This window comes from Strix uralensis, chromosome 5 (assembly GCF_047716275.1).
Source record: "Strix uralensis isolate ZFMK-TIS-50842 chromosome 5, bStrUra1, whole genome shotgun sequence".
Lineage (NCBI taxonomy): Eukaryota > Metazoa > Chordata > Aves > Strigiformes > Strigidae > Strix > Strix uralensis.
This window is the reverse complement of record NC_133976.1, coordinates 78,742,302-78,758,526: the sequence shown is the minus strand read 5'-3', so window position 1 is coordinate 78,758,526 and position 16,225 is coordinate 78,742,302. Positions and strand designations below refer to the sequence as shown.

The following is a 16,225-nucleotide window of genomic DNA, read 5'->3' as shown; positions in this document are numbered from 1 at the left end:
TTGAAATCGTCAGTAGAGCAGAACCAATGGCAGCACCGGTGAGATATTTTGGAGGGAAGGAGTGATCAAAGAAATCAAGCGTAAACAAGCCCTGCTGAATTACTCCACTGACGTTGCATTATTTAAAGGGAAGTGCTGTTAGTACAGAAGCCAGCTGTTTAACTATTGGAGTTCTGTACCTTGGCCTGCTTTCAGGGGACTTCAGGACAGTGTGACTAGACTTTGTAACTGCTTGTAGCACATGGAAAGAAACATTCACATGGTACAGTAGATTAAATGAGAGCCAAAAATTCTATGAAGTAAACTTTGACCTACATGATATGAAACCTCTTTTGAGCTAGCAACTGACAAAAAAGGAAAGAAATCTCCAAGGAAATCAGTGTACGTCAGCAAAAAGGAATGCCTAGGAATGCCTGTTATATGTCCACAGGCAGTACTTTGAAGGTTGAGTAAATATAAAGAACTTTTGATAACAGCTGGAAGGCATCACTGAGATTATGTCAGAAAAATGAAGAACTATACCGGTGCCCAGTATACTGACACAGCAGGATCAGTCAATATTTTAAGACAATATCATAAAAAAGGAAGAGAAAACTGGTATTAAATGTGGAGAACCACCAGCCGTTTATTTACTAATATGGGTTTTGGTCTAGAAATTAACTTAAGTGCTTAGTTACGTCAGTCTTTATGTAGGAGAGCACTCAGGCATGTGCTTATTGTTGAATATGTGCTTTAGTCCAACAGACCGTGTAGGAGCTTGAAAATTTGCCTAGATCTAAGTGCATGCTTTGGTAACTTGATGAACTGGGACCATCTGATCCTGGAGTCCTTCCAGAAGAAGATGGGCCAAATACTGATAATATCTGTAGAATTGGTAGTAACTCCTTGTAATTCTTTATCTCATCTTTGTCTTTGATAGCATCTTTGTATACTGCAGCACTTAAGAAGACAGCAGCAATTTAAAATCTATTGGTTTAAAATTAATTTAGACATCACATACTTCTCAAAAGTAGAGTCCAGAATCACGATTACTGAAGAAGAATAATTTTTCCTATTTTTTTCTATTTGCTCTGTTGTACAGCACTTTAGGTAATATCACTTTCTATTTCATATGAATTTTAAGTATACTTGATTGCTTAGGTCTTTCAAAAACCTTAGGAAACCTTTTTTTTTAAGGAAAAAAAATAAAACCATTTGACCTCACAATACCGTTCTCTTTTTATGAAAGATGAGCGTTTAGTATGCCATGTAATACATGAATATTTAAGTCTATAAAGAAATGTTTCATCACTGACCACAGAACTGATGTGTTAGTGATTCCATTCCAAACCTGTTGCATGTACCATACAGGTTTTTTAAAGAGCTGTAAGATATTACATCCTCCTTCATAAAGTTATTATTCTGTCAGAAAGAAAAACAACTCATAGATGTCTTTGGTCTGGTTACAGTAAAAACAATTTTGAAGTATACTGAGATTCTCACCTGGAAAATTCCAGGATTCAGGATTTGTATTAACTATTTATGTATATGATATTGACGGAGAAATATTGCTACTGGTTTCTAAATAAGGCAGGTAATATTTCATGGGTTATTCAAGGTATTTTATCAACTTTACAAATGGTTATATTCAGACATGGAAGGGTAAAATAACTGTCATGTAATCACACAACAAGATAATAGCTAGATGAGAATAAAACTGAGAATTGACAACTTCCAACTGACAACTTGTATAAGTTCCTGCTTGACTTATTGGGAAGACATCATACACAAGTAAATGACTGATGTTATTAAAAGTTAGAGTACATGGCTCTAGTTCCTCTACCTTATGTGCTGTCAAAAAAAAATCAAACATATTCCTGTTGAAATGACTGTATTTACCAGAAAGTCATAAATTTTGTACAAGAAATGATACTGATAAGCTGGTAGAATGCTATATAACCCATTTCATGTCACTGTTTTATCTTATGTCTTGAGTAAAAATAATCACAGAATCACAGAATCATCTAGGTTGGAAAGGACCTTGAAGATCATCTAGTCCAATCAAGGAAAGAATTAAGGAAATAATTAATTAAGGAAAGAAAACATCATTAAAAACAACATAATTAAGGAAAGAAAACATCAGATTATATAATTGAGCTAAATCTAAAATGACAAAATACAAACAATCTGTATAAGTACAGGTTCAACACAGACAAACTGGAAAGAACCTTTGATTGTTAAAGGAGATGAAAGATTTTCCCCAAAAAAATCACTTCTACCAACCAGTTTATCTTTGGCTTTAATCATGACAAAGCTAAATGTCAACCATATTAAACAACAAAATTTTGAGACCTTGCAAACTTTACATTTCGTTTGCCTCTTTCCTTTATAACCTCTTCATATACCAGTGAGTCCCATAAAAAATGTCTCTATCAGTCATTAGACATTTATAGTCTTGTTACTCACATCAGGAAGATTTCTTCTATCAAGTTCTGTTGTTAACTCATGGAAGTTCCTAGCCAACACATTTCATCTTATTGATTCTAAATTTTGTTACCTACAGGTAATATTATCTATCTAGCATGAATATCATGAGGAACTAATATTTATAAGAATATTAGAAGTGCAAAATATTACTAATCCTGAAATCTTCTATTGGATTGATGAAATATTTTTTAATAGGTAACTTCTTTTCTGGGTAGAAAGGTCATGATAAATCAGATGACACTAACCAATGAACTGTCCATCCTTATTTTAACTGTTAGCAATAGCTAGTTAATCAACTAAACTTCTGTGGCTGTTAGCTGTTATGAAATACCATTTAAAGGAAAATTCTTGAACAGAAGGTTTTAGAGTGTGTTTGCTTATAAATAGAGAAAAGAAAGGTAAGCTTAACTAATCAACCATTTGTACCTACTGTTCAGCTGGATCTATTAGGAAGAGTTACACCTGCATATCCAGGAACAGAATGTGCCCTTCTATATTTCAAATGGGAACAAGACAAAATATGGAACAATTCTGAGTATGCTGCACAGTAATGACATTCTGCATTTTGTCATGACTGCTAAATTTTACAAGTATTAGTCTAAGACAACCTGATTAAAAGACTTCAGAAAAAAACTCCATGGAAAAGGTTGTACTTTATATTATAACTCAGTGAGTGAAAACAGTCTGGAAAAAAAAACCCCAAAACTCTGTGTCTTAGTAGTTATAATACTTTTCAATGATACACAGAAAACAAAACACACACACACAGAGAGACGACAAATCAAAATATTACTCTAATTTACTTCTGGCTTGCTGTTCTGTTTAGTCTTATGAAATAAATAATTTAGCAGATGTACAGTATAGAGGCCCTCAGTGGATTGCAATATACTAAGTAAGCATGTATTTCTTTTTGTTTAATTTATAGTCCCTGGAAAAAAAAGACATTTAAAAGCCTATTGTCTGGGTTTACAAAGCTCACAGGGATAGTTAGTTCTTAGCTGACTGTATTGCTGGCTAAAATGTTAGACATACTTTACCACTAGAGGTCTTTTCGTTTATGGATGTACTAAGGCCTCAAGGGTTCTTCACCAGTGGACGTATGTTTTAATCACAGAGAATCGCAAAATGCAGTGTTGTCTTCAAATTGACAACTACGGGAGAAGTAAATGATTATTAACCTAGGATTTGCTGTATAAACATTGAACGCAATAATTTCCCAAAGAGAAACCAAATTTTCATCTTTTTTGGTACCCTTATCCTTTGTCTAGCTTGAGCAGTTTCTTAAAATGTAAACTTCTGCCAAACTCTGTGAATAACAGATTTTTGGTCTCAGTGATAAAACTGAAGGGGGAAAAAAAAAAAAAGCAAGGAAAAAAATTGGTAGAGCTGACTGAATTGAGTTACTTCATTTTTTGGCTCTTGGTGCAATTTCCTTTCCTTTTTTCCATATTTTTGGGTTCTTAACCAATGTGGATGATTCTGTAAATGGAAACATTTAGTGCTGAAAATGTCAAAACGAAACATTTAAACTTTTCAGAATTTTACTGTCTGAAACCAAATTCTACCAGAATTTTAAAAAGATGTAGTAAGTAAGCAACTACTTATTTTTGTGAATTTACTGTTCCTTCATTTCTAGTTAGTCATAACGGGACAACTGTGCATCCAACTGTGTTGCATACAAATAAGCCCAGGAAATAATGGGTCTGTAATCTTTGCATAGTATAGCAGAGAAATCAACAGTTATTAAAGAAATCATAAATCGTTGAAAAAATAAAGAGGTATGTAAGAGTTTTATGAATGCAAATGTCATCCTTTACTGGAGCTGAGTGAAAAATGCAAAACATTTGTCAATCAAGTAGTTTCTACAGATGCAAACACAAAATACAGGAAAGACCATGTTATGTCAGTCCTGTCTCCTATCTTGTGCAAAGCTATAGCATATAAAATCTTCTGCTTTTATCTGTTCCATCAACCATTTTCCTATTTTTGCTGCATTTCATAGGTTACTTTGTTATCTTATTTCCTGCTTCCCAGTAGTTTTTCGGCTTGCAGATCTGACAGCCTGTGCAGTGGTATACAGTATTTATTTCCCCTTTGGAACACACTCTGACTTCACATAGTGGCTCAGTGAAGCCTTTTTCATTAGAAAATACTCGCCTACAACACAGGCATGATCTATGATCTTTAAACACCAGCTACCTCAGTCAGCTCAACAGTCAGTTTTCATCCAAAAGCTAAAGGGCAAATTTCCTTTGCAAGGCTTCTAAATACCAGATTTCAACTTCTTCCCTCTCCATTTTCAATGCCAAGACAGTTCAAGAAAATCTTTTAATAATACTTTCCTAAGAAGATATAATTTTGCTCAAATGCTTAAATAGCAACCACCCATAGACAGAGTTCAAAGCTGGCCATTTCCAGGAATATCTTTCGAAGCTGTATCTGAGAACAGGGTCTTGGAATAGATACACACAGGCAGCCTCTACAACTGTCATTGGTGATTCAGTTAAAATAATGCAAGTTAATATGATTGCTTCTGAGATCTTTGCATTTTCTTTCTAACATAAAAACTTTCCATTTCTGTTTTGAATAGGTAAGCCTACAGGGTATGGATCCAGCAGTAGACGCTTACACCACAAGGGAATAGTGGATGAATGCTGCTTCCAGAGTTGTGACCTGAGGAGGCTGGAGATGTATTGTGCTCCAATAAAGCCACCTAAATCTGCACGTTCTGTACGTGCTCAGCGCCACACTGATATGCCAAAAGCACAAAAGGTAGGCCAGGCTGGAAAAAAACCCCAAATAATACAACAGAGAAAAAAACCCTACCTATTTTAGGGACGGAAAATTCTATCAAGGCTGGTAACATAGCAAACAATTGATGTGTTCTGCCTACTAGGGACACTGAGATTTAGTCGAGTTTCAGAAGATAGTGTCCGTGGCAGGAAGTAAGTAAGAAATGGTGTGTTCTATCTCATTTCTTAGACCACTGAATAAAATATGGAATTGCTAAGCTAGTACTTGTGAGGCTTTATCCTGCTTCTGGGTAGTAAATGACAAGTACTCACATCATCCAATCATAAATAGCACCTAAGACTTCTTTTAAAAGAGAAACCAAACACTGAATATTTAACACTCATCCTTCCTTGTCAGGAAGAGGTAGAGCGAGTGATGAAGAGGAAAAATGCAGCTCAGCTATTCTGCTATTAATTTTACATGTAAATGAACAAATTATTTTTTTCTTTCCTCATTATTTTGGCCTTTTTAATTTATTTATCAGAACTGAATTAACTGGATAGTCACTGCAGTCATTACATACTTCATTTTAACTATTTAATATTTAATATGTGTATTCTCCAAGCACTTCAAATTTTCATTGGTATTATTTGTATAGTTGTGGAGTTCATAGTATCCAGATTTTTGTTCCTGTCATACTAGATATACTGTACATATATGCAGTTAAATCTCATCTCTCTTCAACAGAGCCTCTAGTTCAGAAAATCCATCTTAGTCTAGGCTACCCTTAAGCTCATGTCCAACTATCTCTCCTGTTTGAGTTCTGAACATCTGTTTTACATGTTGTCTGTCATCTGCTGTAAGCCTCTAGTGATATAATTTATGCTGCTGACCCTGTCTGTCCTACACATATGTTGGCCCCAATCCTGCAGTTATCTGAAAATTTTTTCTTATAAGAAATGAAACTGCATGAAATCCTAATGTTTCGCAGGAAGTCAGGAAACCAGCACTATATACTAATTTCCTTAATATCATCTTTATGAAAAGAACAGTTGTAATAATTCCAGCATTGATTTCTTTTGCATAAGCCAATCCATAGAATGGAATCCTTTCACCTCTTCCCCAAGAGTTTTCAACTTTTTTAAGTAGTGGCTGTATGATTCTTCCTGGGAAGTATCACCTTAGCTGTGAACATCTCAAAAGGCACACATGACAACAAGTGAAGTGTTCTTCAGGTAGAGCTCAACTATAGACAAGAAAACCCTGTTGTTTATTCCTATCTGGGCACACATATATTTAAGGCTTGCGGAAAAAGAAGAAAACAGATTTGGCCAGTAATCTGTGTGTTCTTTTCCATACTTGTTGCTAAGGTGATGGGTAAAACATTCTGTAACTTCAAGTAAAAGGAGACAAGATATCTGCCAGCTCTCTGATGGATCTCCACACCGCTTTCCTTGGAGGGCTAAGGAATTATGTCATTCTTTAGGCAGCTGTCCTCTTCCCAGTTCAAAAGACAGGCAGGAAAACACTTTTCTTACAAACAGGAAGGAGCAGAAGAAAGGCCTTGCATCCTTCCGCAGCAGCAGGGGAGGTAGTGTTCGAGAGGGGATACTGGAAGAGGAAGAAAATTAGAGGGAGTATGTAGTAATTGAAGGAACTTAGCTGCAGAAGAAATCATCCAGGAAATTAAAAGGAAAAAATATCAAGAGGTGAAAAGGGCAGTAAAGGGACAATGAGGAGCAGAGGAAAAGAAAACAGGAGGGAATTAGATCAAAGAGGATGAGAAGATGACAAATACCGAAAAACTGCATGAACCATGGTGCATCACACAGAAGAAATAGGATTTTGAGAAATGGGGAGAGAAAATACAATTAGAGAAAAATTAATATTAAAGAAAACAACACCTTTAAAGAAAATGTATGTGAAATGGAGGAGAGAAGTGAACAGAAGCAGAAAAATCATAAATGCTTCTTGATAGGAACTTGATGATAAGATAACAGAAATCTGATGGGAAAAACAAACTGAAATTTTCATTAATATCTGTGGATGGATAAAATTAGATTGAGGAAAAAAAAATACAGAAGAGGTGGGAGAAAATATTCAGATTTATGATCGATAAAGGAAAATACAGGGAAGGGAAGGGAAACAGAATTAATTAAAAATAACTGTGAAAAAAGCTCTCGTAATTATTTTTTCTTTCTTCTTTCTTTTTGAAGTCAGCTGTACATGCCTCCATTAAGAAAGACAATGCTATGTTCATACTTTCTTCTTTTGATAGGCTCTCCCAATATGAATGCATTTAGCTAATTCATAGTTTTGATATGTCACTGATTTTAATTTAAAAATTAATTACAATAAAGTAAAATTATTTCTCAGTTAAGCAATCTTTTTCTGCTTTAGAATATTTTTCTCTCTTAATATTATATGTTATATATGAGATACATATATATATAAAGTGAATATATATAAGATAATACACATGATATAATATTTTCTTATTTACATACAACATTTAAGGCAGGATTAAGTGGATTATATAAGATGTTGTACAGTTACTCTCAGATTTCATACACAATTTCTTATGTCATTCATATTTCTAATATAGTTTTTATTTGGCATCTCCTCATAACCTTTTTAATCGACAAATCCAGGATTTGGGTTTTGGTTTAAGAGTTTTTGTAAGTGGTCTACTTTCCCAGTTCTGAGCAGACCATTCCTCCTATGCACAATTTGGTAGAATAATTTAGTTCAATGGAGCAGGGCTGGTGTTCTGTTTATAGGTTATGTTAATGCTCATCTGTAGTCATTACATTACAGACAAGTGTTGCTACACTACACACACAAATCTGAATGATGAGGGCCAGGAATGATTAGTGTGGGCTGGGAACCCCAGAAATGTCTATTTGCTGCTATAAGGCCAACACCAAGAACTAGTTTTAATCCAGTTACAGAGACTGTATGTGTAGAGTTTTGTTGGTAGCTAACAAACAAAATATTTCTTTCTCTATAAGGCCATTATTTGTCCTGTTCTAAGACCTTTTCTACACAGCATATTTCAGACATTCACAAAAAAAAGCAATGACGAAAGAAATCCAATCAACCTGCAGGATCTGTTGTTAACTCCTTTACTGATCACTCATCAATTATGCTCATCCAAAGCCTGGTTTTTTTACTTGTTTACTATTTGAATACTCTGTTGAAAGCTTTCAGTAGAATTCTTACTGTTAAAAAATATGAGATACTTAGGTATTCATCTTGCTGGAACTGATAAAAAATAGTAATTGATCAACTACATAATACAAATCCATTATAAAATTCTACCTCAGCTGCAGTTAGCTATGTATATGAGCAGAGGTTATTAAAGAGGACACAATTTAATCATATGTCAGCATTTCTAAACTGAAGAAAGATGTCCCTGAATTTTTAACAAAGAGAACAGGTGTGAAACCAAAGCACATTACAGATCAAGATTTTTTTTTTAACCTAAATTAGAATAATTGTTGTGAGAATAACTGTTGACATTGCTTTCAGATTAAAATCTCACTAAATTAACAAATACATCAGCTAGTAAAGTAAGACTAAGAAACATGGAGAAGCTTTCAGTATTTGTGCTGGAAAGCAAAGTAATGGTTTCACTTATTCTTACACTAAGTTTAGGTTTAGATTTTTAAACTTCAAAACAGGAGCAAGAAAAGGAATTAAAGTTCTGTCTTCAGTGTACATGGTTCCATCTAGCTTTTCTTTCATTCATTTCTTTCTCTTCTGAGAAATGATAATAAAAGTTTAATTTGTTTACCCTTAAGTGAATTAAGTTTTATCAGCAATTTGGAAAACTAGTGAATAGAACTTTGAAAAAAAACTGTTTTCTGTTCAAGCAAAGGAAATAATTGAGCTATTTCCACAACAATTGTGTACATGAGGGAAGACTCTGACCTTTTTGAATGAAGCAGTGTCACAGAACCAGTGGTACAAAGTTCTTATCAATTTAAGGCTACAAGGTACCTTGAAAATCATTACATGAATGCAAACACTGGTAAGGCTGATTTTAAAATCCAGTGAATAAAGTATAGGGAAAGCAAAAAAATGTAGTGCCATGCCATCCCCTTGCACCCTGAGCAAAAGGACCGAAGAGGTGTACATCATGATATAATTTTGCTCTTCCTCAGATTTTTAGTCCTTACTCTTCTTTAGGACTCACATATGGAAAATACACATAAATACCAACAAAGTATATAACAAAATACACATAAGTACCAACAAAGTAACAGTAGGAAAAGGATTCTCCTAAAAATACTCTTCAGATTTTATCTAAACTTCAAAATTTAAATAAATACTAAGTGGGACTAAGACAGAGAGGGCAAAGATGCTAATATTTTTAGTTTAAGAAGATGCCAATAAGAAAATAGAAAAAGTATTATCTGATTAACCTTTCTAAGCAGATTCTTTTGTAATTGGCTCAGTATCAACTCACAGATACATTTACAGGCCAAAATATGCACAATGGCACTAATTCTATTTTCTATTACAGCCATGCCACATTACCAAGCCAATGAGGGAACCTTTAGGTGTAACAGAAGAACTTGGCCTCTTCACGTCAGAAAATTATTTTCTCCCATTGCTTACTTTCCAGCTTTGTTATGTTACTGACCACACTGCCCACAGAACTAAAAAGCTTTCAGAGAGACCCCAAAGAGTTCATAGCTAAGATATCACACCTGTTACTACAAACATTAGACTTTCCATTTATTAGCAATAAAGCAAGAGATCTTTTAATGCCAATATGAGGTTTGAATTGTCCATCCTAATTGGCTAAGAATGCTGCTGCATGCTTCCCAATACCCTTGCATCTTAGTTAAATGACCCTTATTATCACTGAGGTAGATGTTATCCATGTGTTAATGCTGCCTTGTCTCCGAAGTTCCGTACTTTAGGTGATAGGTTTAGAAGTCTGCGCTTCTTTGTTCATGGGCTTATGCAAAGTTGACATTTTGCATCTGTCATCTTAAATTGCTTATTGTGTTTGTCTGGGTCTGAATATCAGTTCAGAGGATCTGATAATGAAACAAGCATCACAGATAACACTTTTATTTCTAATTACCTTTTTCCCAAAGACTTGAGAAATAAGGCAAGCTTTTCTATACCAGCGCAAATGCAGGCCTGAGAACCTGATTCAGGCATTCACACCTTTTATTTTTCTTCCCCAATGGTCTCAACATTGCATACTTGAAAAAATGTGTTATGTGGGTCAAAGCATTTTCTGGCATGCATGTTAGTGCTGCCACCACCAGTGCCACTTCTTTGTAGTTACTCAAAATGCTGATTCCAGAGGATCAACTGTTCTAAAAGTAACCTGTCATCTTCCCTCAATTTCAAAGCTAGCCTGTGTATTATGACAGCTCTTTTTCCATCTACATGTCAGTATTAAAACCTATTTACTGAAACCCTGCTGCATCTTAGTATTTGCTTTATTTGGATAATACAGCCATTTTAAACTCATTTAACAGCAGTGGTAAACATATAGTTAATTTTCAATCTAAGTATACTTTGAAAGCCACTACACTGCAAAATAGCTGTTGTTTCATAATAAGGCTCTCACTGTCCATTTTATAGATCATGAGTGTGCAGCCTTTAAGAATATATGACTCTTTGTAAATAAAGTGTAGCATATAACTTTTCCTATATGTTTATAAGCTTTCTTCAAAGAGGAGAACCTAGGGTCAACATTGACAAGGATATTTTACTTTGTTACCCTGAGGAAAAAAACAGGGCAGATAAGTCAAGGAATTCCCGTTTTCTTAGCTCATTGTTACCAATATAAGCATTTCCAGCATAAAGCAGGATCCTTAACAGTGGCAGACTCCTGTGGGGTGCTGCAATGATGATTTTAGTGAGTAAAAACTGAAGGGTTCATCCTGAATGGGTACTTCAGCGTGAAAACTAAGGTATAACTTAGGGAAAACGAAAGACAGAAAAGGTAGTTTTGGAAAAGCTGGAAGAGAAACAGGCAACAAAACAGCAAAAATTATTTTAATTTATGGATAAGCCAAATTCTGTTGACATCTCTGTTTCTGTATTCGATCCATGCTAAGAAAGATATTCTATAACGGTGTTAGCAAAATTTGATGAAGATGAGCCAGTATCCTACTGAAATGATCACCAGAATAGTGACTAGATGATTAATCTTCTTCATTGAGTATTGCATTTCAGACTAAGAACATCTAGAACGGCAGATTCCTAACAAATACATTTCTTCATTATGAATACTTTACTGTTAACAAATTTGGCTTGTCAGGGATGATAAATCTTAGTTTGGCTCAATGTTCTTACTTATTGGTGGTATAATTAATTTAACAATTACTAGCACTGCTTGGGGTTTTTTTAATATTCTGAAAATAATAATTTGACTCATATCCATCAGAACCCAATCTAAAACCAATGAAAATAAGCTCTATGTGATCTCAAGTTTTTTGATCCTCTGCAAGTTTCTGATTTATTTTATGTTTAATAGATACTAGAAGCAAATAGAAAATGTATACACAGAATAGTATTTTATACAGGAAATTGTTAAAAAAACCTCACAAAACTACTGTAATGCACCAAATGATCTTCCGTTTTCTTTCTGTCCATCAGAAAAGCAGGCAAAAAAAGTAATTACTTTTTAAATTTTAGAGATTACATTTCCTTTGTTTTTTTAGGGCTTAAATAGCAAATAATGCAGTGGTAGAGATACATACACATGCCTCAAGTTTCTCAGGGAGATTTTTTTGTTTTGAATTTTCTTAGGACAACAGACATGATTTCAGTTAACTAAGAATTTTACTTCTGATTAGGATTATAAATATGGAGAGTCACAACACTTCTGCCTCTAGTCTGTTACAGAATGTGCAAATATTTGGGCTCAGATAATATTTATGAGCATGGCAAATAAGGAAATCAAACTGAAAGATATATGCCACACTCATCACTGCTGCTGGAAACTGACCTGTGCATAGAATGACAGTGAACTGAGGGCATTATTCATTCCAAAGACCTCTTGATTTGCCTGGCACATCACTCTGTCTCTTTTTGAAAATACAAATCATTTGGCTGCAGCTCCTGCAATGAACCCTCACTTTTTATCGTCCTAAAGGCCTTATCCAACAAAAACCTTACACATCTAATATGCCATTTATGCAAAATGTAGGTGAGAAAGTCCCACTCAGCAATTTTGAAAACCTCTGACCACTGGGTACCAAATCCCAGGAGGCTGCATAAATCCTGCATTTACAGCTCTAAAATTCTCTGGCCCCTATACATCCTGCTTTTGCAAATGTCCTTGTTCTGAAAGAAAGAAAATCTTTGGTACCTACTGTATGTCTAAGCCTATCCAGGTTCCAGTATGCAGATGTTTCCTCTGCCAAGACCAACAATGACAGCAATCAAAGTGTTTATGCCTAGGAGAAGAGGGAATTTAGTGTACAGAAATTTTGTATAGTTATGTTCTCTGTGAATTGGCAGAAGGGCTCTAACAATTCCAGCATTCAGGATAACTGTTTTCCCACTTATATAAGTTTGTGGTCATACAGTGTATTAAAAGCTATCTGGAATAATTTTTTTTTTTTCTACACCTTCAGGAAGTGCATTTGAAGAATACAAGTAGAGGGAACACAGGAAACAGAAACTACAGAATGTAAGAACATGCCATCCACAAGAATGAAGAATGAATGTGCCATCTGCAGGATACTTTGCTGTAAATAAATTATTTGTTAAACATTGGAAGACTTAAAAAACCCTATGGTTTAATAAGCTCGACGCAATCTCAACCAATGGGCATTCTCCCAGTGAACAATGCAACTTAACATTCCAATATTAAGTCTTTAGAGAACAGAATGTTTTAACCAGCCCAGAGCTAAAAAATTCTGTGGTTGATATATTACTGTTTGTTAACCTGTTTTAAATGTCCTGCACAAAATCTTAAAGTCCTGTGCCCCTCAAAAGCCTACAAATTTATGGGCTTTTGATGGATCCAATTGCACTAAATTAACCTACGAACACTGGCTGCTGGAGTCATTCATCAGCCTTGTCTAAGTGGTGGTTTTTTTATTTGCACTTCTTTACAAGCAACAGGCTCTTTGTTTTACAGTGTCTGATAACATTGTTTGTCTACCCCTTCATATTTGCACAGTTTGACATTCCCAGTAACAGCAGCAGTAAGGTAACATATACAGTTTTAAACATCCATTAATTCCATCTGTGGCATTTTGACAGAATATGGGTTATAGATGCATTTGTTTTAAGACAGTTTTATTTTTCCTTCTCTTGCAAAGATGCAGTTTATTGCAATTTGTGAGGCAAAAGATTTTTAAAAGCAGTTAGAGCATACTTAGGCTGTCAAACCATTAATGATTCTTCCAGGTAATTATTTTGCAACAGTATAGGTAACTTCTTTCTTCCTCCATATAATGCAGTATGTAAAATTTAGCATATCAATAATACACATATATCAAACAGTATGTAAAAATCTCTGTTTTATAGTACAACGGTGCTATTTTATAGTTTGTTACATGAAAGGGTCTGGCCAAAACAGTAATAGGTAAAAGCAAATACAGAAAGATCAAGCCAAAGATTAAATAACAAAACAGTTTTAAAAATATTTGGTTTAAATGAACTAAAATGGCTTCAGATTCCAACATGGAAATAATTTTCCCATTTTCAAAAGAAAATTCAGATACTTGTTTCCTTTTAGATGTTTGAATAGCAGTGTTTTCCTTACAGTTATGTGGAACACAAAGTCATAGATGCCTAGGCTTGGAGAAGCCAATTTGAAGAAGAGCCCTCAAATGACTTCAAAAGGTAGCCCATCAGGGCCTAAATCTTTCTGAATTATCAGCATTTTATTCAAACATAACAGAGGGTTACTTAAGTTCCCTGCCATTTTAATTCGTCCCACAATCAGATGTGACTAAACTGACTGTTAATTAGGCTGCTGCATCTCTGTGTAAGTCAGAAAAGCTAATCTAATCACCAAATTACAGTGTAGGAAGAGTCCTCAAGAAGAGAGGAACTGTAATGTCCTTCAGACTGCTACTTACAATAGCCTTTCATGTGCTCTTGTGGGAGACATATTTCCAGATAATCTCTGCCATGTAACCTTGATAGGGTACTGCATTGGTTCTACCTTGAATAACACTGTGTCCAATGCTCCATTTTGCTAAATCAACTCAGTGCTAGATCAGCCATGAAGGGAAGAGAAGGCAGGGGAGAATGCACTATTTAACCCTGTCCAGAACTGCAACGTGGTTCCACTCGACTTCTTCCCCCCATCACCCTGCACGCAGTAAGCTCAGACAAGGGATGAAGTATCCCTTGCTCAGCCCCAAAGAGGGCAGGGAGAATACTGTATGAAGGGAGCAATTAGGGAGATGTTACATTAGATCTGTAAAGGTAGTATCTCTTTTTAAAGGCTCAGATCTGCCTTACTTTCTACTACACCCATGGGAATAGATGACTGAACTATTGATTAAAACACAAGAGAAGAAGATCTGCAAAATGCATATTGTACAGCTCCTCAATGGTTTCTTGTGAAACAAACAGGAAAGGTAGGTCTTAAAAGTCCAACAAATTATTCTAGTTCCTCTTTCATTTCCACAGAAAATTTGAGTTTCGTATTTTTCCAAAGGAAAGTGCAATGTATTCCTAGGCAATTCTTTAAACCCTCCACTGAGATGCATGTTTACATGCACAATAGGTTGCTGTCGCAAAGTAAAAGCAGAACAGTAAATGAATAAAAAGAATATGTCACAGCTGACACTGACTAAGGTAGTGATGTTGAAAAAAGAAGAAAGTACAGAGAAACAGATGGGGAAACTAACCTAAACTATTTACCACCAATTCAATAGAGAGAGGTAGCAATTCTGGTATCTATCACAGCTCTTACAGGCCTTCTTTTTGCAGAGGGGATGAAGAGGGAAGTATTTTTACTTCAATGGCTGTTAAGAAATCTGAAATGCATTCTAAGAATAAGCTATTATTTTGATATCACAGACATAATATGTATTTCCATTTTGTGTCCCATGACTCTTTCTGTCCCCTACCTCCTCTGAAGTTCTAAGGGGAGGAGAAAGGAAAGGTGTGAGCTCAAAAAGCAATTTGCAGATCTCTGTGGTGGCAAGTTTCTTTGTAGATAACATTTTACCGATGCACTGTTAACATAACTGAATAACCATACATCATCATGCAATTTAATTCCTGTAAATTAATTCAAATTTCGGTCTTATCCTGGGATTCATGCACTCACATTCATGCCACCATATTTCTCCTGTTGAGAAATCATAATTAGAAAATGTCACACATAGATGGCAATATCTAACATCAGAACTTGACAACTGTCTAAACAAATTAGAACAATTCTTGAAAGAAAGTACAATAAATAATGAATAGTTACAGGCTTCAAAGGCAACACTGCTTTAATAGAGAATAAATGGTAACACAAAATGGAGAGCAACTCCACCACTGTAGAGGTGAGAAATGCATGGGTTCGAAATGCATACTTGTATAAGAGATCTCCAGTCATATGGCAAGGAGCACATGATATACCAGTCAGTGTGAAAGATAAAGGGCTGCATTATCTTAATAATCTCAATAAATCTGCTACTTAAAGAAGTTGAAGAATGAGCCAAAACATCTTCCTCACAAAGTACAAAGTAGTCTGACTTGAAAAACTTCTAATTAGAGAAGCTGAAGGGTTCAGCTGAATTTTCAAAAGCACTCCAGATATTTAGGGACAGGGCTCCCACTGGATGCCATTGATCTCATAAATCACTTAAGTGGTAAAGAAAATCCCACTCCCCATCCTTCCATATCATGTAAATCACATGACAGAAGTCACAGAATTTTCCATTCTAGAATAGACATAAAACACCAATTATTACACAGAATGTCACTGAAGTGCAGAAGTAAAAAAGTGAATTAAGCCTCATTATGTTCAGTTAGTTCAAAAAGGACTGCAGATCTAGACCCACTGAAGTTAATATATCTCTTTCATCAA

At 35.1% G+C, this 16,225-nt stretch overlaps 1 protein-coding gene across 1 annotated transcript in view; it reads left to right on the top strand.

The window, feature by feature from the left end:
* Nucleotides 1-15,054, top strand: part of IGF1 (insulin like growth factor 1) — a 49,249-nt gene extending 34,195 nt beyond the window's left edge. Inside the window, exons 3-4 of the mRNA XM_074869481.1 lie at nt 5,057-5,238; nt 12,813-15,054. Coding sequence (XP_074725582.1) covers nt 5,057-5,238; nt 12,813-12,872 — 242 coding nt within the window. The 3' untranslated portion in view covers nt 12,873-15,054. The remainder of the gene's footprint in view (nt 1-5,056; nt 5,239-12,812) is intronic.
* Nucleotides 15,055-16,225: the final 1,171 nt, after the last annotated feature.